Below are 20,107 nucleotides of genomic sequence, written 5' to 3'. Positions count from 1 at the left end.
GAATGTTCATAGCAGCATTATGCATAATAGTCAAAAGGTAGAAAGAACCTAAATGTTCATTAACTTATGAATAGATAAACAACATGGGGTATATCCATACAGTGGAATACTATTTAGCCATAAAAAGAGTGAAGTGTTGATACCTGCTACAACATGGATAAACCTTGAAAAATTTATGCTACATGAAAATAACCAGTCACAAAAGGACACATGTTATATGATTTAATTCATCTGAAATGTCTAGAGTAGACAAACCCACAGTCAGAAAGTAGATTAGTGGTTGCCAGGGTATTGTGGGGGGGGAGGGATTGAGAGTGACTTCTAACAGTTACAGTGCTTCTTTCTGGGGTGATGGAAATGTTTTGGAATTAGTGGTGATGGTTACATAACATTGTGAATATACTAGAACCCACTAAATTTTATACTTTAAAATGATGAATTTTATGTAATGTAAATTTTATTTCAATTTAAAAGAGCCATTCTGAAAAAAAAATCAATGTAATTAACCATAACAATAGACTAGAGAAGAAAAACGTAATAATCTTAACAGATACACAGAAAGAATTTGACAAAATCCATTCTTTCATGATGTTTTCTTCTCAGCAAACTAGGAATTAAAGGGAACTTCCTCAACCTAAGAAAGAACATTTACAAAAAATCTACAGCTAGCATCATATTTAAAAGTAAAAGAGAATTTTTTTCTCCTAAAATTGGAAACAAGGCAGGAAAATCCACTCTTACCACTCCTGTACAACATCATACTGGAAGACGTAGCTGGTGCGATAAGACAAGAAGAGAAAAGAAAAAAGAGCATGCGGAGTGGAAAGGAAAAAATAAAGCTGTCTCTATTTGGGGATGACATGATTGTTTGCATGGAAAATCCCAAAGAATCTACAAAAACCTATATAACTTATTTCAGTGAGTTCTCAGGATACAAGATAAATATGTAAAAATCAGTTGTATTTCTATACTAACAATGAACATTTGGAAATTTAAATTTAAAGAAAAAGGACCATTTATTAATACAATAGCACCAAAGACCATGAAATACTTAGGTATAAATCTAACAAAATGTGTACAACATCTTTATACTGAAAACTACAAAACACTAATGAGAGAAATCAAAGCCCTAAATAAATGGAGAAATATACTGTGTTCATGGACTGGAAGACTCAATATTGTTAAGGTGTCACTTTTCCTCAAGTTGATCTATAGACTCAACACAATGCCAATCAAAATCCTATTTTGTTTTGTAGAATTGACAAGCTAATTCTAAGATTTATGTGGAAAACCAAAGAGAGTAGAGTATCCAAAACAGTTTTGAAAAGGATCTTATGTAAATACCATTAGGTATTTAGTGGAAGATTCATACACTATGTGATTTTAAGGCTTTCTATAAAGTTACAGTAAGCAGGAGCGTGGCATTGACAAAAGGATAGACATGAAGATCAGTGGAACAGAATAGGCCTGAAGTATAAGTCTGACACATATTGATTTTCAATAAAGGCACAAAGACAATTCAATGGAGAGTTCAATGGTGCTGGAACAATTGAACATCCATGGTAACAAAACAAAACAAAATCCTTACCCATATCTTGTCAATTCAACCATGTTAAGATTAATTTAAATCGATCATAGAGCTAAATATAAAATCTAAAACTACTATACTTGTGGGAGAAAACATAGGATAAAATTTTTGTGACCTTGTGTTAGGCAAAGAATTCTTAGATATAACACTAAAAGCATATGGTCCATAAAGAAAAAAATTGATAACTAAGATTTCAACAAAATGGAAAGTTTTGCTCTGTTCATTAAGAGAATGAACAGATAAGCTACGGACTGGGAGAAAATATTTGTAAATTTTACTTCTTTTTTTACAAAATTACATATCTGACAAAGGACTTAATCCAGAATATATAAAGGATTTCAAAACTCAAGAATAAGAAGTCAAACAATCCAATTCAAAAATAAGTGGAGTATTTGAACAGACACTTCACCATAGAAGATATGTAAATGGCAAATAAGCACGTGAAAACATGTCCCATGTCATTAAATCATTACGGAAATTCAAATTAAAACCACAATGAGATACAACTGCACACCGATTAGTATAGTTAACATAAAAAAGGAAATAAATTGGCAATATCAAGTTCTGGCAAGGATGTGTAGCAACTAAAACTCTCAGACATTGCTGTTGGAATGGAAAATGGCATGGCTGCTTTGGAAAACAGTTTTCAGTATCTTACAAAGTTCAACATGCCATTGCCATAACACTCAGATATTTATCCAGTAGAAATAAAAATAGATGTTCACTGGAAAACCTGTATATGAATGTTTCTAGTAGCTCTATTTGTAACTGCCAAAAGCTAGAAACAACCTGAATATCCCTCAACTGGGGAACGGATAAACAAGCTGTGGTACATCCATACAATGGAATATTAGTCAGAAATAAAAGGGAACAGATTACTGATACACGCAAAAACTTGGATGAATCCTAAATGCTTACTCTAGTTGAAAGAAGCCAGACCCAAAAGGCTACATACTGTATGGTTCCATTTATATAACATTCTGGAAAAGGCAGAACTATAGGGACAAAAAACAGATCAGTGGTTGTCAGGGGCTGGTGACTGAGGGAAGAGGTTGATTACAGCATAAGGGAATATTTTGGGGGTGATGAAACTGTTCTGAATCTTGACCATCGTGGCAGTTACATGAATTTTTGTGTTTGTCAAAACTCATAAAACTACACTAAAAAGTCTGAATATTTTTGTATGGAAATTATGCCCCAATAAACTTGACCCAAAAACAAAAAAATCCTGTTGACTTTAGGATGAAGCTTAAATGCCTTTACTGGACCATTGGGAGGCCTCCCTCAGTGGTATGTGGGGCAGAAATCAGACTGTAGTGAGTCATGTCTTGACATCCTCTGCACTTTCCTTCCTAGAACTTGCCCCAGAAGTTTGAAATTTCCATATACATCTCCCTTTTATCTGTTACTATTCCCCTCCATTCCACCCTGCTGCACCTAGAGCCTTGGAAGGCACTGTCTCCACTACCCAGCCTCATGCTTAGCAAATAGCAAACCCTTGTTTATTGAATGAAAGAATGACTAAATTGATGATTCCTATGGATGAATTCTACCTATTTACATTGAACATATTTTGGTGTTTCTTTGAACATACTTTTAAAATTCTTTTTAAAGGTAGACATTATTTCTCAATATCATGCAAAAAAATTCCTGTGGCAATAGTTGTTTTTCGTCTAAGCCAGTTGATTCCTTGTTAGCCAGACTGCCAAATTTGACTTACCTCCCTAAAGACTTGCAATATATTGAAAGGATATCCTGTCTGGTTTTCCAGGCTTTTCTGTCTGTATTTTCAAATCCAATTTCTTCGCTGCCTTAATCATCTCCCTGGAACACCGTTTGGGGTAGATCCTCACCCACTACCTGTCAACTCTATCATATACTCCTCTAACTGGCAGTACATTCAAACAAGGATTGATCATGAAACAGAGAGAGGATCACATCCGCTCCAAAGGGCTTTCCTCAGCAGGCATGATTTTTCTTCACAGGGAGAAAAATCCTCGTGCTCTGCTTTAGGTGGAAAGAAGTATGTGATCTTGGCCTTATCTCTTTCAGATCGGCTCCTACTTCGGGGCCTCCCTCAGCTCCGTGGATGTGGACAGAGATGGCAGCTCCGACCTGGTCCTCATCGGGGCCCCCCATTACTATGAGCAGAGCCGGGGCGGGCAGGTGTCCGTGTGCCCCTTTCCCCGGGGGGTGAGTGGCTGATGAGACCCGGGCTGGGCGGGGTCTGGGTGTGGAGGGGTCGCCTGGGGTGGGACCTGACACTGTTTGTGTTCTGCAGAGGGCTAAGTGGCAGTGTGGTGCTGTCCTGCGAGGGGAGCAAGGCCACCTCTGGGCCCGCTTTGGGGCAGCTCTGACGGTGCTGGGGGATGTGAACGGGGACAGGCTGTCGGACGTGGCCATCGGGGCCCCAGGAGAGCAGGAGAACCAGGGTGCTGTCTACCTGTTTCACGGAACCTCGGGACTGGGCATCAGCCCCGCCCACAGCCAGGTGAGGCCCGGTCACTGTTTTTGTTACAACTGTAGCCTCTTTGCCAATCTGTCCCTTTCTAATTCAATGTTCCGACAGCTGCCTGATCAGTTCTCCCAGTAGTCCTTTTTGGAAGCTTCAAAAATAACACATACTTCACAGAAAAGATTCATTCTTACCACAACTAGAGGAGGTGCACAGGGCCATCATCACTCCCACTTTACAGATGAGAAGATAAAGGCTCAGAGGTGATGAATGGTGAGCTGGAAGTGTTAGGATGTAGACATTCCTTTCCTCCAAATCTCAGTCTGTTATTATTTATTTTTTCGGTACGGGGGCCTCTCACTGTTGTGGCCTCTCCCGTTGCGGAGCACAGGCTCCGGACGCGCAGGCCCAGCGGCCATGGCTCACAGGCCCAGCCGCTCCGCGGCATGCAGGATCTTCCCGGACCGGGGCACGAACCCGTGTCCCCTGCATCGGCAGGCGGACTCCCAACCACTGCACCACCAGGGAAGCCCTGAATCTCAGTCTTGGTAGGATGACCAGCAGACCCGGTTTGCCCAGGTCTGTCCCGGTTTTAACACTGAAAGTCTCACAGCTCAGGAAGCCCTATGGTTGGTCACCCTTCCAGGACTGCGTGCTTCACAGGCTTGTGACTTGTGCAGTTACACGGGGCTCCTCTCAGAACGGTGCTGTGCTCAGATTAAGGCTCTGCTCTGGCCATCTTGAAACTCTTGATAACTTTTGAACAAGGAGTCCTGCATTTTTTTCTCCCCACGGGGTCCTGCAAATTATGTAGCTGATCCTGATGGTTGGTCACTTGAAATGCGGGTCACCACAGATGGTTTCCTCTCTCAACTGGCTCCCTGTTTCCTGCTGGATGAAGCCCACTGTGTGGAGGGACCCCCACGGTCTGGCAGTCTCCCATCACAGCCCGCCGAGGCCATCCAGTCTGCTGGCTTCTGGTCTCTGGTTTTCTTCCAGCCTCACGTTTTTCTTCTGTCCTTTCTCTCTGTCTCCTCATCACTCCTGCCAAATCCCTCACCCTAGAGGTTCAACCCTACCCACACATCAAAATCACCTGAAGGTCTTAAAAAACAGGTGCCTGGGCCCTGCCACTAGGGGTTCTGATTTAATTGGTCTGGGGTCAGGGCCCCAGGCATCAGTAGAGTTTTTTCAACATTTTATTTAGAAAACTTTCAAAGTTACTGCAAAGTTGAAAGAATTGTCCAGTGGACATCCATATATTTATGAGCTAAAATCTATGAGGAAGATTTTACTAGATTTACTTTATCACATCTCCATCCTTTGTATTCAGACTTTTTCTACCTGTCCATCAAGTTCATCGTTATTTTTTCTAATGCAATTCAAAGTAATCTGCAACACCAGTCCAACTTCACCCCTAAATACCTCAGCGTGTATATCATTAACTAGAATCTAAAATATTCAGATATGCTTACTGTTATTTTTAAGATAAAATGTACAGACAGGAAAAGCACAAATCTTTAGCCAGTCAAAGAATTCTGAAAAATATAATCCACAATCCTATCAAGATGCTGAACATAATTATCACTTTAGAAAGTTCCCTCCCGCCCCCATCCAGTCAATTTCTGACCCCACTCCCTCCCAGAGGAAGCTACTGTTCCAATTATTTTCCACCACAGATTAGTTTTGCCCATTCTAGTGTATGGAATAGTACACTACATAGGCCCTAGTATTTTTCACACGCTCTTTAGTTGCAGCCCGGGCTAAGCACTGCTGCCTCACATTCTTCCCTCTGTGTCACGGAGCCTCTTTCCACAATTGTGTGAAGACTATAATATGCCTCTTTTCATTGGCACCTGTTGTTTCTCTGTGTAAATGGGATTTGAAGGCTCTGGTTTTACTTCATTTTTATTACAAAAGCTTTACATGCTTGTACAAATTTAAAAATCTAAAGTAAACAGTACCGCAGGTTCAGACGTTTGGTGTATGTGCTTGGCTGAGGAGCCAGTGGGGCGAAGCTACCATCTGTAGGATTATGACTGAACGCCTCTAAGTCAGAATCCCGCCCAGGAGGAACGATGCGGCAGCCCGCGGAAGCCTCGGTTGGCCTCGGATAGCCGGTCCCCCGCCGTCCCCGCCGGCGCGCCCCGCCGCGCGTCGGGACCGGGGTCCGGCGCGGAGAGCCCTTCGTCCTGGGACACGGCGTGAGGCCGGAAAGGCGGCCGCCCCCTCGCCCGTCACGCACCGCACGTTCGTGGGGAACGTGGTGCTAAACCATTCGTAGACGACCTGCCTCTGGGTCGGGGTTTCGTACGTGGCGGAGCAGCTCCCTCGCTGCGATCTATTGAAAGTCAGCCCTCGACACAAGGGTTTGTAAAATAATAAGAAAAGAAGAAGAAGAAAAAACAACAACAGTGAAAGTCTTAACCCCCTCCCCTTATCTGCACCTGGAAAGGAAAACAAGGTAAGGGGAGGGTCCACACACTCACCCACCCTCACCCACACCTACATACCTGCTCTCACCAACCAAACCCCCCATATACCCACTCCCACCCCACAGACTTTGGAATTAAAAACAAATGCAAAAAGAGTCATGCAATACTATTGCTCTACTGTTTGCATTTTTTACTTGCTCTTTTCCTGTGACTGGGGCTAGGGTGATCAGTATGCGGACGAGCAAAACTGCTGTGGCTCTCCCAACTACCATTATTATATAATTTCAAAACAAAGCATCCTTCCAACAGAATACGCTAACATTTTCTCAAAAAAATTTGCAGTGTAATGTACATGCAGTAAACACACAAATCTCAAGTGATGAATTTTCCTATCTGTGAACTCGAGTGAGCACCACACAGGTTAAGATATAGCACATTTCCAACATCCCGCACTTCCTCATTCTTTCTAGTTGATAAATTCACTTTAAAAAAATGGCAGTAAAATATCCATGACCTAAAACTCACCATCTTTTTTTTTTTTTTTTTTTTTTTGGTACGCGGGCCTCTCACTGCTGTGGCCTCTCCCGTTGCGGAGCACAGGCTCCGGACGCGCAGGCTCAGCGGCCATGGCTCACGGGCCCAGCCTCTCCGCGGTATGTGGGATCCTCCCGGACCGGGGCACAAACCCGTGTCCCCTGCATCGGCAGGCGGACTCTCAACCACTGCGCCACCAGGGAAGCCCTAAAACTCACCATCTTAACCATTTTTATGTGCACACTTCAGCGGCATTAAGTACGTGACAAAATCACTTTTAAAATTTCTTAATATATTTGGCTGTTATCCTTTCAGTGTTACTTTTGCACATAGATTAAAGAGTCAAAATTGTTCCTAACAGCTTATTATGAAAAGCAACAATTTCCACACCCACACTGTGATTTCCTCTTCATTTTCCCTCCTCTGAGGAAACCACTTCCAGCTCTTTCAATGTTTCTCCACACTTCCCAAGGGCACAATTATTTTGCTGCTTTTTGATTTTTGTTTTCGCATTGACTTCCCACTATGGGAGGTGAGGATTGAGCTCTCTTTCAGGCCCCTCTTGCCACATATTCATACGCCTCCCATCCCTTAAATTTATATGATAATTTGGGTTAGATCTATGTTCAGTGTTTGCATTTTCCTGGCCATGTAAAAGAGATTCAACTGAGTCAAATAGTGTACTATATCACTTCTTTCCTGTGATATTTTTTGTTTTCCCTGGAAAACCCAGTAATTGATTGACACTTTGGGTATCATCTCAAGGTTGTGGTCTAAAGCTTAATAGTTACCCTAATTCCTTGAGAAGGTGTGGGAGATATGACTGAGTAGAGCCCAGACAATCTCTCCTTGGGTCATCCCAGGAGACTGAGTTACACTCTTTCCTGTTCTTTCCTACCCCTTTCTCTCCTCCTCTTTTCTACCCTCAGCGGATCACAGGCTCCCAGTTCTCTCCGAGGCTCCAGTATTTTGGGCAGTCACTGAGTGGGGGCCAGGACCTCACAATGGATGGACTGGTGGACCTGGCTGTAGGGGCTCAGGGGCACGTGCTGCTGCTCAGGTGAGAGCACACCAGGTATCTTCTTTTTCTTTTTTTTTTAACATATGTACTTCTTTTTATTTTTAATAATTAAAAAAATATATTTATTTATTTATTTTGGCTGCATTATGCCTTCGTTGCTGCTCGGGCTTCCTCTAGTTGCGGCAAGCGGGGGTTACTCTTCGTTGCGGCGCGTGGGCTTCTCATCGCAGTTGCTTCTCTTGTTGCGGAGCACGGGCTCTAGGTGTGCGGGTTTCAGTAGTTGCAGCACGCGGGCTCAGTGGCTTGTGGGCTCTAGGCACGCAGGCTTCAGTAGTTGTAGCGCGTGAGCTCAGTAGTTGTGGCTTGTGGGCTCTAGAACACAGGCTCAGTAGTTGTGGCGCATGGGCTTAGTTGCTCCGTGGCATGTGGGATCTTCCTGGACCAGGGCTCGAACCAGTGTCCCCTGCCTCGGCAGGTGGATTCTCAACCACTGCACCACCAGGGAAGTCCCCCAGGTATCTTCTTTTTAAGGAGTGGCTTTGCTGTATGAAGACCCCTGAGGGCCCTCTGGTGTCCCCCCACAGGTCCCAGCCAGTGCTGAAAGTTGAGGTGACCATGGATTTCACACCCAGGGAAGTGGCAAGGGATGTGTATGAGTGTCGTGAGCGGGTGGTGAAAGGAAAGATCGCTGGGGAGGTCAGAGTCTGCCTCCGTGTCCGCAAGAACACACGGGACAGGCTGAGAGAAGGTGAGGCTGGGTGGGTAGGTCTCAAGAGGTTAAATGACTGGGGACATGGACCCAGAGTAAAGTTCTCACAGGCTCCGATAGCCTTCTTCAAGCTTGGGTGGAGTGAGCAGGTGGTTCCCCTGCTGGGGGGGGGGGGAGGCCCAGCAAACACCCCTAAATAAATAAGCATGTGGCACTCCTTTACACTCTCAGTTCTCCAGAGAATGAAGGGCCCCATCCATGTGAACTAACCAGGTCTTTTTTTTAAACTGAGAGATGACTCGTTTAAAGGGGAGATTGAGCTGATGAAGCTAAACACAAACTCACAAAGCATTCAGATATGCATTTTATCACAACGAACTTGACTTCCTTCCTTGTCTCTATTCTCAAAGAGTGGCATTGTGCTTGGGGTGAGGAAAAGTAATGGTGGTTCTAGAGGGAAACAGGGGGAGGGGATAAAATTTGTTTCTAGCAGTCATCTTACCAGACTGAGGAGATAGCAGTCAGAATTTTGGGCAGCCAGCATGGCTAGAAATTGAGAGCAAAGTCTTGGAGACTAGAGAATTACAGAGAAGGTGTCCCAAAATCTACATAGAAATTTCCTGTAAGTCATTGGCTGACTTCTAAGCCATGCATATCCAGATCAATACTCTTAGAAACTCAGTGGAAGACAGCAACTGGAGAGCTCAAGAGTTGAACAGAAATCTAGGAAGCTGAGATTTGAGAGGGACCTTAAAATACACCTTGGTCCTTCTACTGGGACAATGTCCATTGAAACCAGCAAACCAAGAGAAACAATAGACAATAGAAATAGACCCATAGGTGATTCAGCAATTAGAATTATCAGATAGGAATTTAAAAGATAACTAAAATTAATATCTTCAAGAAAAAACAGGAAATGATGGAGAACTTCAAATAAAACCTGGAATTCATGAAATAGAGTTAAATGGAAACACTAGCACTGAAAAATACACTGAATGAAATTGAGAATTCAATAGATAGATTTAATAGTGGATTAGAAACAGAACAAACAGATGTATACTACTATATATAAAATAGATAAACAGCAAGGATTTACTGTATAGCACAGGGAGCTATATTCAATATCTCGTATAACCTATAATGGAAGAGAATCTGAAAAAATATATGTATAACTGAATCACTTTGCTGTACACCTGAAACTAACACAATATTGTAAATCAACTATACTTATATTTTAAACAAGTAGAACAGAGAATTAGTGAACTGGAAGGTAAGTCAATTGCAAGTATCCAGGTGAACACACAGAGAGAAAAAAGGATGAAAAATAAACCATAGGAGACATATGGGACATGGTGAAAGATCTAATAAACATGTAATTGGAATTCCAAAAGGAAGGGAGAGAGAGAGAGAGAATAAGAAAGAAGCAACAGTTAAACCTAAATGGGAAAAGAATGTGAAAAAGAATAGAAACAAGTATATGTATAATTGAATCACTTTGCTGTGCACCTGAAACCAATGCAACACTGTTAATCGACTATACTCCAATATAAAATAAAAATTAAAAAAAAAGAAATGGTGGTAAAGAATTTTCTAAAATTGATGAAAAACATCAAGATTCTCTACCAAATTAGGAACTTCCCTGGCCGTCTGGTGGTTAAAACTCCCTGCTTCCAATGCAGGGGGTGTGGGTTTGATCCTTGGTTGGGGAACTAAAATCCCATATGCCATGCGGCTAAAAATAATAAATAAATAATAAGATTCTCTACCAAATCAAAGCAAGATAACATTAGACGTTGTACCATCCTAAGGCACAAACTGCTGAAGACCAAAGACAGAAAAAAAGTTAAAAGCAGCCAGAAAAAATATACTTAATTTTCCAGTATGTGACAGAATAGCTACTATTTATTGAGCAGTTACTGTGTGGCAGGCACTGTGCTAAATGCTCTGTAGGCACTATTTCGTTTTTACTATTGGGAAGGTCCAATTATTATCTTCAATTTTAAAATAAGGAATTGAGGCCCTGAGAGAGGTCAGCTAACATGTCCAAATTCAGATAGCTGGGCCTCCACCTCCTGCCAGTCTGACTCCAAACCCAGGCTCCTCACCACCATTCTTCCCTGGCCCTTCAGGAGATACCCAGAGCACCATCACATATGACCTGGCTCTGGACCCAGGTCGCCCACATTCCCAGGCCATCTTTGATGAGACTAAGAACAACACTCTCAGACATATAGTGACGTTGGGGCTGAGTGAGAAATGTGAGACCCTGAAGCTCCGGTTACTGGTGAGCAGAGGGTGACCATACTCCTGGGTCCTCCAAGCATGGGGTGGGCTTGGGATGCTGAGGAGGGCAGACCACCAAACCCCCACTGTCTCTCAGGATTGTGTAGAGGACTCAGTGACCCCCATTGCCCTGCGCCTCAACTTCTCTCTGGTGGGGAAGCCCTCGTCCAATTTTGGGAACCTCCGGCCAGTGCTGGATGTAGAAGCTCCAACACTCTTCACAGCCTCGGTGAGTCTGGGAGTTGGGGTCCAGCAGGGGTGTGGAAGGGACCAGAGGCCAAGGTTGTTGAAGCTCATTTTATTTCATTTCACATAATTTTATTTCAAGGTTTCATTTTACTGTTTCATTTCACGTCTTTTCATGATTTCCTTTCATTTTTCTCATACTCTGTTTTTGGCAGTTTCCCTTTGAGAAGAATTGTGGCAATGACAGCATTTGCCAGGATGACCTCAGCATCACCTTCAGTTTTATGAGGTGAGTTTCCTGTCCTCATTTTTACCCCCAGACCTGCACCATGACCTACTGCTCTGTTCTTCTCCTGGCCCCCAAGGGAGCCCAGCACAGAGCAGCTGCCTCAGAGGTGTGTTTCTGTGGCTGCCTCGTGCACTGTCTTCTGTCTCCGAGTGTCCGCGCCTCCCTCCTGCTGGAGCAGACTTGCTGCAGGAAAGCCCTCAGCATCTCATGGCCTGGCTTGTTCCCACCACAGCCTGGACACCCTGGTGGTAGGTGGTTCTCGGGACTTAAACGTGACGCTGACTGTGAGAAACCAGGGCGAGGACTCCTACAGAACACAGGTCACCTTCTTCTACCCATCTGGCTTGTCCTATCGGAGGGTGTCAGGAGCCCAGGTAGCCAAACCCTTCTCAGGCTCCATCTGACTTTGCATTCCCTGCCCCCATGGCTGGTGTTTGACATCATCACCTCTGCCTCCTTTGCCTTCCAGAACCAGCGCTCACAGCGGTCCTGGCGCCTGATCTGTGAGTCTGACGTCTCCACTGAAGGGCCTGGGGCCTTGAAGAGCACCAGCTGCAGCATAAACCACCCCATCTTCCCAGGCAACTCGGAGGTCAGGCTGCTGCCTCCTTCTCCCTTTTTCTCCTTTGTCTTCCTCTGAATTCTTCCCTAGTTCTTCTTCTTCTTTCCTCCTCCTCCCCCTCCCCTCCCCTCCCCCACCCCCCTCCCCTCCCCCTCCCCTCCCCTCCCCTCCCCCTCCCCTCCCCTCCCCTCCCCCTCCCCTCCCCTCCCCCCTCCCCTCCCCTCCCCCCTCCCCTCCCCTCCCCCCTCCCCTCCCCCTCCCCTCCCCCCTCCCCTCCCCCCTCCCCCCTCCCCTCCCCCCCTCCCCCCTCCCCTCCCCCCCCTCCCCCCTCCCCTCCCCCCCTCCCCCCTCCCCTCCCCCCTCCCCCCTCCCCCCTCCCCTCCCCCCCTCCCCTCCCCCCTCCCCCCCTCCCCTCCTCCCCTCCCCCCCTCCCCCCCTCCCCTCCCCTCCCCCCCTCCCCTCCCCCCTCCCCCCCTCCCCTCCCCTCCTCCCCCCCTCCCCCCCTCCCCCCCTCCCCTCCCCTCCCCCTCCCCCCTCCCCTCCCCTCCCCTCCCCCCCTCCCCCCCTCCCCTCCCCCCCTCCCCCTCCCCTCCCCCCCTCCCCCCCTCCCCCCCTCCCCCCCTCCCCTCCCCTCCCCCCCTCCCCCCCCTCCCCTCCCCCCCTCCCCCCCTCCCCTCCCCTCCCCCCCTCCCCCCCCTCCCCTCCCCCCTCCCCCCTCCCCCCCCCTCCCCCCTCCCCCCTCCCCCCCTCCCCCCTCCCCTCCCCCCCTCCCCCCCCTCCCCTCCCCCCCCTCCCCCCGCCCCCTCCCCCACCCCCCATGGCTTGTGGGATCTTAGTTTCCTGGCCAGATATTGAACCTGCGCCCTCGGCAGTGAAAATGCATGGAGTCCTAACCAATGGACCGCCATTGGTTAGGAATTCCCTTCTTTTTTTTTTTTTTTTTTCTTTCGATACGTGGGCCTCTCACTGTTGTGACCTCTCCCGTTGCGGAGCACAGCCTCCGGACGCACAGGCTCAGTGGCCATGGCTCACGGGCCCAGCCGCTCCGCGGCATGTGGGATCTTCCCGGACTGGGGCACGAACCCGTGTCCCCTGCATCGGCAGGCGGACTCTCAACCACTGCGCCACCAGGGAAGCCCCCTTCTTTTTTTTTTTTTTAAAGTAGATGTTTCTTTTTTTTGAAAAACAGCTTTATTGAGATAAAATTCATCTACCACACAATTCACCCACTTCAAGTATACAATCCAGTGGCTTTTGCAATGTTCGCAGTGCTGTGCATCCATCACCATGATCAATGTTAGAGTATTTTATTACCCCAAGAAAAGACCCTGCTCCCCTCAGCCATGGGACCGTGTCGTCCCATCTCTCCCAGCCCTAGGCAACCACTAATCTATTTGCTGTCTTGAGAGTCACCTATTCTGGATGTTTCATATGAATGGAATCATATAATAGGTTTGCTTCTTTGACTGAGCATCATGCTTTCAAGGATCACCCGTGTTGCAGGATGTATTAATATTCAGATTCCTTTGACGGCTGAATAATATTCTGTTGTACGGATGTGCCACATTTTATTTACCCATTCTTTAGCTGAATGGGTTGTTCCTTCTCTCTTACTCTTGTCACCGTCTCTTCTTTCTCCAACTCCAGATCACCTTCAATATCACATTTGACGTGAACCCTGATGCTTTCTTTGGAAACAAACTACTTCTCAAGGCCAACGTGACCAGGTGCGCTATGCCTGGCCTCCTCCATTTTGAGGCCCCAGCCCCCGGCCCCCCTGCTCAGGGTGGACCATTGCCCTCTCCCCACTGGTTCTCCCTTCAGCTCATTTGTTTACTCAAGAAACACCAACTGAGCACCCACCACGTGCCAGGCGTGGCCCCCTGTGCTGGTGGGACAGCAATGGACAAGACAGCTGTGACTCTTGCCCTCACAGAGGTTATAATTTAGGGGCAAAGACAGACAGGAAAGCCTATGATTATGATACAGTATGAAATGAGTGATGTCCAGTCTTCTTGGGAGATTGGTGTTCAGAGAAGACTATACATCCAGGCCGTGAGTTAGCCAAGCAAAGGCATGAATTGAGGCTGGGCATGAAGACAGAGAGAAGGAAGTGTGGACCAAGCAAAGCCCGGAGACTGCAAAGGTCAGGCTGAGTCTGAGCACAGGAGGCAGGATTGAAGGAGTTGGTTAGACATGGGCCGTGTCATGAAATGATCGACGAGTGCTCTTAGGGAATTTGCAACTTAACTTGGGAGTGATGTGATCACCCTTGCATGCTAGAAAGATCACTCTCCAGGAGCGGGGGGATTGGAGTGGGAGTCATTTTGAATTCAGGGGACCAGTGAGAAGAAGGCACCCTTCTGCAGGCATCCGTCCTGGTGAGTGGGGATGGGCCTGGGCTACACAGGGGCGGCCCTGGTCTTTCCTATAATCTCTGTTTCCTCTGTTGGATTTAGAGGACAGCGTTTAGGATGCTGAGAGGACAGGACTTGGTGGTTGGTTGGCGACGGAGGGTGAGGGAGAGGAAGAAGGAGAAGGAAAGGCTGATTCTCAATTCTCAAGAGCTGACCAGAGCTCTCTGTTTCCCTTCAGTGAGAAAAACATACCTGGGAACAACAAAACCGAATTCCAGCTGCAGCTGCCTGTGAAATACTCTGTCTACGTGGTGGTCACCAGGTACTGGCTGCTGGGGCTTTCAGTTCTGCCTTCACCACTGGGCTGGACATGGCGCATTGAGTACCTGTGTGCACGAGTCTGTGCACGTGTGCCTGTGAGTGAGTCTGAGGATATGTGTGTGCACGTGTGTGTCTGTACGTGCATGTGTACGTGTGTGTGTGAGGGGCCCAAACTGGCACATGCTGGAGGTCCCACCCGCACTGCCCCTGCACACCATCCCGCTCGCACCCCTTCAGGGCTGCGTTACCCGCGTGCCTGTTCACCCCTTTACACACTTAGCCCAAGACCCCCTCCCAGGACTCCCCTGATGTTCTGTCACCTCCTGCCCCTTCTTCTTTCTCCCATCAGCCTTGAGGTCTCGACCAAATATCTCAACTTCACAGCCTCAGAGAAGACCCGCCACATTATAGAGCATCAGTATCAGGTGGGGAGCTGAGAAGGAGCCTGGGGAGGGAAATCGAGAAGATGGGAACACAGGAAGAATGGTAGGAGGGACTTCCCGGGCAGTCCAGTGGTTAAGACTTCGCCTTCCAATGCAGTGGGCATGGGTTTGATCCTTGGTCGGGGAACTAGGATCCCGCATGCCGCGTGGCCAAAAAAAATATGATGGGAGGGCTTCCCTGGTGGCTCAGTAGTTGAGAGTCCGCCTGCCGATGCAGGGGACATGGGTTCGTGTCCCGGTCTGGGAGGATCCCACATGCCGCGGAGCGGCTGGGCCCGTGAGCCATGGCCGCTGAGCCTGTGCGTCCGGAGGCTGTGCTCCGCAACGGGAGAGGCCACAACAGTGAGAGGCCCGCGTACCGCAAAAAAAAAAAAAAAAAAAAAGATGGGAAACATGCATGAGGTGCCTGCTTTGGGCCAGGCTCTGTTCTAAGCTTGCTGTGAATCCACACACACCACCACGTGCATCCGTATGTGTATACATACATGTATGTAATTAACTCATTTTACCCTCGTAATGACCCTGTGACGGAGGTACTGTTGTCTCCCCCAGTTTATAGACGAAGAAACTGGGGCTCAGAGAGGCTAACAGAAATTGCCCACAGTCTCACCCCTAGAGAGTGGAAGAGCCACTGCTTCCGCCAGCCTGTCTGGCTCTGGAATGGGTGTTTAACCCCTGTGCTCTCCTGTCTCTCAGAAAGCATCAAGAGGCAGGATGCTTGGGTCTGTGAGGCCTGATTCAGTACTGGGCTTTCGGGAGTGGGGAGCCTGACTCTAGTTGCTGGTGGGGGCAGAAAGGCCAGAACCCTGATATCTGCCCCTCCCCACCCAACGCAGTTCAACAACCTGGGCGGGAGGAAGCTCCCCATCAGCGTGGTCTTCTTGGTCCCCATCCAGCTGAACCAGGTGACCGTGTGGGACCAGCTCCAAGTCACCTTCTCCCAGGTAAGCGCAGCTGGGCCTGAGGATTGGGCCCAACTCCTTTCTCCACAGCCCTGGTCTTTCCTAAAATCACTTCTGTTTCCTCTGTTGGGTTTTGGAGCCATTTCTGACCCTCTCCTGGACCTCGGTTTTTTCACCTCCCGGAGGGTGGACCCAGGAGCCCTCGCTTCAATCCGTCCTCACAGTGTCCCTCTTTCCTCAGAACCTCTCCAGTAGATGCCACACCAACAAGACTGACCCTCGTCACTCTGACTTCCTGGGGGAGCTTAAGAAGGCCCCACTGCTGGTGAGACTAAGCCCAGCCTCAGCCTCGGGGCTGCACACAGACTCCGCACTGCCCCCTCACCTGGGCCCAGTACCGGCTCTCAACTGCCGGCTGAGTGCATGGGATGTGGCCTGCATCCAGCTTTCCTGCTCACCTCTCTCCCCTCCTCCCTTCCCCAGAACTGCTCCATCGCTGTCTGCCAGAGAATCCAGTGTGACATCCCGTCCTTTGGTGTCCAGGAAGAATTCAAGGTCACCCTCAAGGGCAACCTCTCATTTGACTGGTACATCAAGGTATGTGGGCGCCTGAGGCTTGGCTGGGCACAGATGAGATCCTCCAGGGCCAATGGGTCCAGCTCCCATCCTCTCTCTCCCACAGACTTTGCATAACCATCTTCAGGTTGTGAGCATGGCGGAGATCTTGTTTGATGATTCGGAGTTTGCCCTGCTCCCAGGACAGGGCGCGTTTGTGAGGGCCCAGGTATCTGTCTCGGACACAGAAGAACCGCTGGAGGCAGGAGAGGGGGCTGGGCTTGTGGGAGAGAGAGAGGTTGGGGGGGCCGGGAAGGAGGAGTGAGGGCTGGGGTTGGGGGGCACAGGGGGTTTAGTCATGGGGTTCGGGGAGCACACAAGGTCTGACTGGGGAACCCCCAGAAATTCAGAGTCTTTCTCCCCTGATGCCCCCCCTCCCCCTCTCCCTGCTCCAGACAGAGACCAAGGTGGAGCCTTACGAAGTACATAACCCTGTCCCGTTGATCGTGGGCAGTTCGGCTGGGGGGCTGTTACTCCTGGCCCTCATCACGGGTGGCCTGTACAAGGTAAGTCCCCCGGGGCCCTCTTCCTGCCCCTCCCCTCCCCCCACCCCCATGGCTTCTCACTCAGCAGCGCCTTCCTGGGTTCAGCTCCCAGCTGTGCCTCGGGCAGCTCACAGAGCCTCAGTTTCTTCAGCTGTAAAATGAGACTATAAATACCCATCCTGTGGAGCTCTTTGGGTTCGTATCTCTAGAGCACTTAGAATAGTCTCTGGTACAGAGTAAACACTATATAAAGAGTACTTATTATTATATTTTAGATTTCTTTCCCTCTTTTCTTTCTCAATAGTGATGCCATCCCCCTCCCTGTCCCACTTTCCCCAGATCTATTCTGCACTCCGCCACGTTATTCTTTGCATCTCTTGGTCCCACCATCTCCCAGCCTGGCCTGCATAGCCTTCACTCGCCCTCCTGGCCTTGGTGCCCTTACTCCCCTGTCTCTGCCTCCACAGCTTGGCTTCTTCAAACGACAGTACAAGGACATGATAACTGAAGCTGGCCCTGAAACTGCTCCCCCGCAGTAACAGCAGCTCCTTCCCCACTCCTTGCTGAGTGGCCTCCCCTGCAGCAAACAGGATGTGGTCAGACCGAAGAGCGAGCGGGTCCCCAGGCTGCTGGATGGACACATCTGTTGGGAGACCAGGGCGGTGATGTCTCACTCAGGAGCAACCTGCTTGGGTTTCCATTCCTGTGTGTGTGTGTGTGTGTGTGTGCGTGCGCGTGCATGCACGAGTGTGAATTGTGTGTGTGGCTCAGATCTCTCTTGCATGAGGACAAGTGCCTTCGGCACAAATCTCAGGCAGAAGGGAGCTGCTTGGGCTTCCTTGTGCGTGGGTGAAGGTGCCATTGGTTCTTCCTCGGGGACAGAGGTGATGGCAGCTCTTGCGGGCGAACACAAAGGGAAGTGCAAGAAATCCTCCCCCAGCTATAGGAAGTGAGACCTCCTTTCGTGGGTGAGCCCGCAGGCCAGCAGGAACCCATGCAGCTGGGCCTGAGCCTACCCGGACAAGCCAGCAGGAACCTGTCCAACCCATTCCGCACTAGAGCTGATGTGTCCGGTGCACAATGGTGCACCTCCCTTTATGTATTCACTTTATTATTTTAATGCTACTTTTATTTTTTGAATGGATGAACAGGTCTGTAGTATCAAAATCAAAAGACAAGCAAGGGTGTGTAATGAAGTTTCCCTTCCATCCTGGTCTGCCAGCCATTTAGGTCTCTTGTAAAGGGTAGTCCAGGTTATGCATTTGGGGGTCTCCTTCACAAAGATTCTAGGCATATGCAAACACACACACACATACACACGCACAAGCTTTTTTACACAAATGGCAGCATGCGTTGTTTATACTGTCTGCATCTTGCTTTTTTCATTAACATGGCTCAGACATTGTTTTATATGAAGACATAAAGTACTTTTTCATTCTTTTATATACGCACCACGTTCCACTGTGTGGGTGGATCCTAACGTCCTTAACCATCTCCCTCTGATACATTATTTCCAACTTCTCGCAATGACAAACAATGGTGAATTAATAAATTGAATACATGTCGTTTTTGCATATGTGTAAGACAATTTATAGGATACATTCCAGGAAGTCTGAATTCTGCCAGAAGCAACCCCAAGAGAAGAATTTGAGTGAAAGAAGCTTATTTAAGAGAGACTCCAGGAAATACCAGTGGGGGAGGGACGTGAGCTGGGGAGGGAAAGGCAGCCAGTAAAGGGTATATTATCAACAGAGGGACCGTTATGAGCTCCTGGAGTGTAACCCCACCGGGGAGGTCTGGGACGCAAAGTAGAACAAGCACCTTGATACTTCCCACCCGAGTAGAGAAGGAGCTGGCGCGTGGATACACCAGTTCCACATAGTTATTGGCTGAGGGTTGCTCTTCGTGGGGAAGGAAGTGCTAATTCCCCGGCACCTCTGGGCCGGCCCTGAATGTAGGCAGAGCAGCTCTGGTGGCCAGAGAAAGGGCTACAGATGCTGCCAGTTGGAAGTCTGCCAGGTGAGCACAGCCCCTGGCAAGGCCCACAGGGATCCAGGCAGGGTACCAACAGCATTTGCTATGAAGAGTGTGTACAGATGAAGTTTTGATAGCTGTTTCTAGGTAGCCCTCCCTCCTCTGGGGCGTTCTCCCACTGCCCATCACCCAACCTTTGCCAGTGCAGTACCCACGACTCTGCCCTTAGCACCCATCCTAATGCTCACATCAGTCCTGTTAAGTGGCCATCTCTCGCTATTTACTGATGTCTGAATCTCACTTATGAGGAAGCTGACACTTAGAGAGATCATCTCAATTGCCTGAGGTCGTACAGATAAAGAGGAGATGGAGCTGGGATTCAAACCTGTTTCTGTCTGGCTCCAAAGCTTTTCTCTTTAACTGTCCCAATGGCCTCAGAGGAATGGCCTGCAGCAGGCACGAGGGAGGTAGGGGGGAGAGAGTGGCTGTTGTTTAGCTGTTATAATATCAGGTGAACCTTATGAAATCGCTGACACGTTTGTTGACAAAAGTGGCAATTGCATGCAGTTCATCGAGATACAAGAAAATCATGGCTTAGATGGACATCTGCTCCAGATGTGATAGGAAGGAAGGCAGGTGAGGGAAGTGTCCTAGGGGAGGCGACCCCTGACTCAAGTAGGGGCAAGAGTCTTCCAGTCAGAGGGCAGCACAGGTGGGGCTAAAAGAGTGGGCAGGAGCTTGGGCATATGTGCTCTGTAAACTAGAGTGAGGAGTTTGAGTTTTATTCAAAGCGCAATTGGATGTCATCAAAGGATGACTGATAAGATAATGGCCCTTTGTATCTTTGGGGGTGTTGCAACACATGTCACTTGAAATTGTTCTACACAATTTCTTCTTCTGACTTCAAAATCCATTAAAAATCCATTTTCTTCTTCCTTACGTTGAAAG

General features: G+C 48.2%; 1 protein-coding gene across 2 annotated transcripts in view; it reads left to right on the top strand.

Annotated features, from left to right (window-relative positions):
• Positions 1-18,750, top strand: part of ITGAM (integrin subunit alpha M) — a 37,796-nt gene extending 19,046 nt beyond the window's left edge. The window contains exons 13-30 of one of the 2 annotated variants that reach the window (XM_089895860.1): positions 3,641-3,781; positions 3,870-4,079; positions 7,942-8,072; positions 8,618-8,781; positions 10,872-11,026; positions 11,123-11,254; positions 11,427-11,500; positions 11,733-11,874; positions 11,970-12,092; positions 13,710-13,789; positions 14,658-14,741; positions 15,090-15,165; positions 16,020-16,127; positions 16,327-16,410; positions 16,569-16,682; positions 16,768-16,869; positions 17,096-17,206; positions 17,653-18,750. In XM_089895860.1, the coding sequence (XP_089751986.1) occupies positions 3,641-3,781; positions 3,870-4,079; positions 7,942-8,072; positions 8,618-8,781; positions 10,872-11,026; positions 11,123-11,254; positions 11,427-11,500; positions 11,733-11,874; positions 11,970-12,092; positions 13,710-13,789; positions 14,658-14,741; positions 15,090-15,165; positions 16,020-16,127; positions 16,327-16,410; positions 16,569-16,682; positions 16,768-16,869; positions 17,096-17,206; positions 17,653-17,724 (2,103 nt within the window). In that variant the 3' untranslated portion in view covers positions 17,725-18,750. Of the gene's footprint in view, positions 1-3,640; positions 3,782-3,869; positions 4,080-7,941; positions 8,073-8,617; positions 8,782-10,871; positions 11,027-11,122; positions 11,255-11,426; positions 11,501-11,732; positions 11,875-11,969; positions 12,093-13,709; positions 13,790-14,657; positions 14,742-15,089; positions 15,227-16,019; positions 16,128-16,326; positions 16,411-16,568; positions 16,683-16,767; positions 16,870-17,095; positions 17,207-17,652 lie in introns of those variants that run through there. The other variant, XM_089895861.1, reaches the window with a different exon arrangement.
• The last annotated feature ends 1,357 nt before the right edge of the window (positions 18,751-20,107 follow it).

The sequence above is a fragment of the Delphinapterus leucas genome, chromosome 15 (assembly GCF_059928025.1).
Source record: "Delphinapterus leucas isolate spDelLeu-1000000601 "Yukka" chromosome 15, BTC_Dleu_Yukka2, whole genome shotgun sequence".
NCBI lineage: Eukaryota > Metazoa > Chordata > Mammalia > Artiodactyla > Monodontidae > Delphinapterus > Delphinapterus leucas.
The sequence above is the reverse complement of the archived record's forward strand: the minus strand, read 5'-3'. Positions and strand labels throughout refer to the sequence as shown.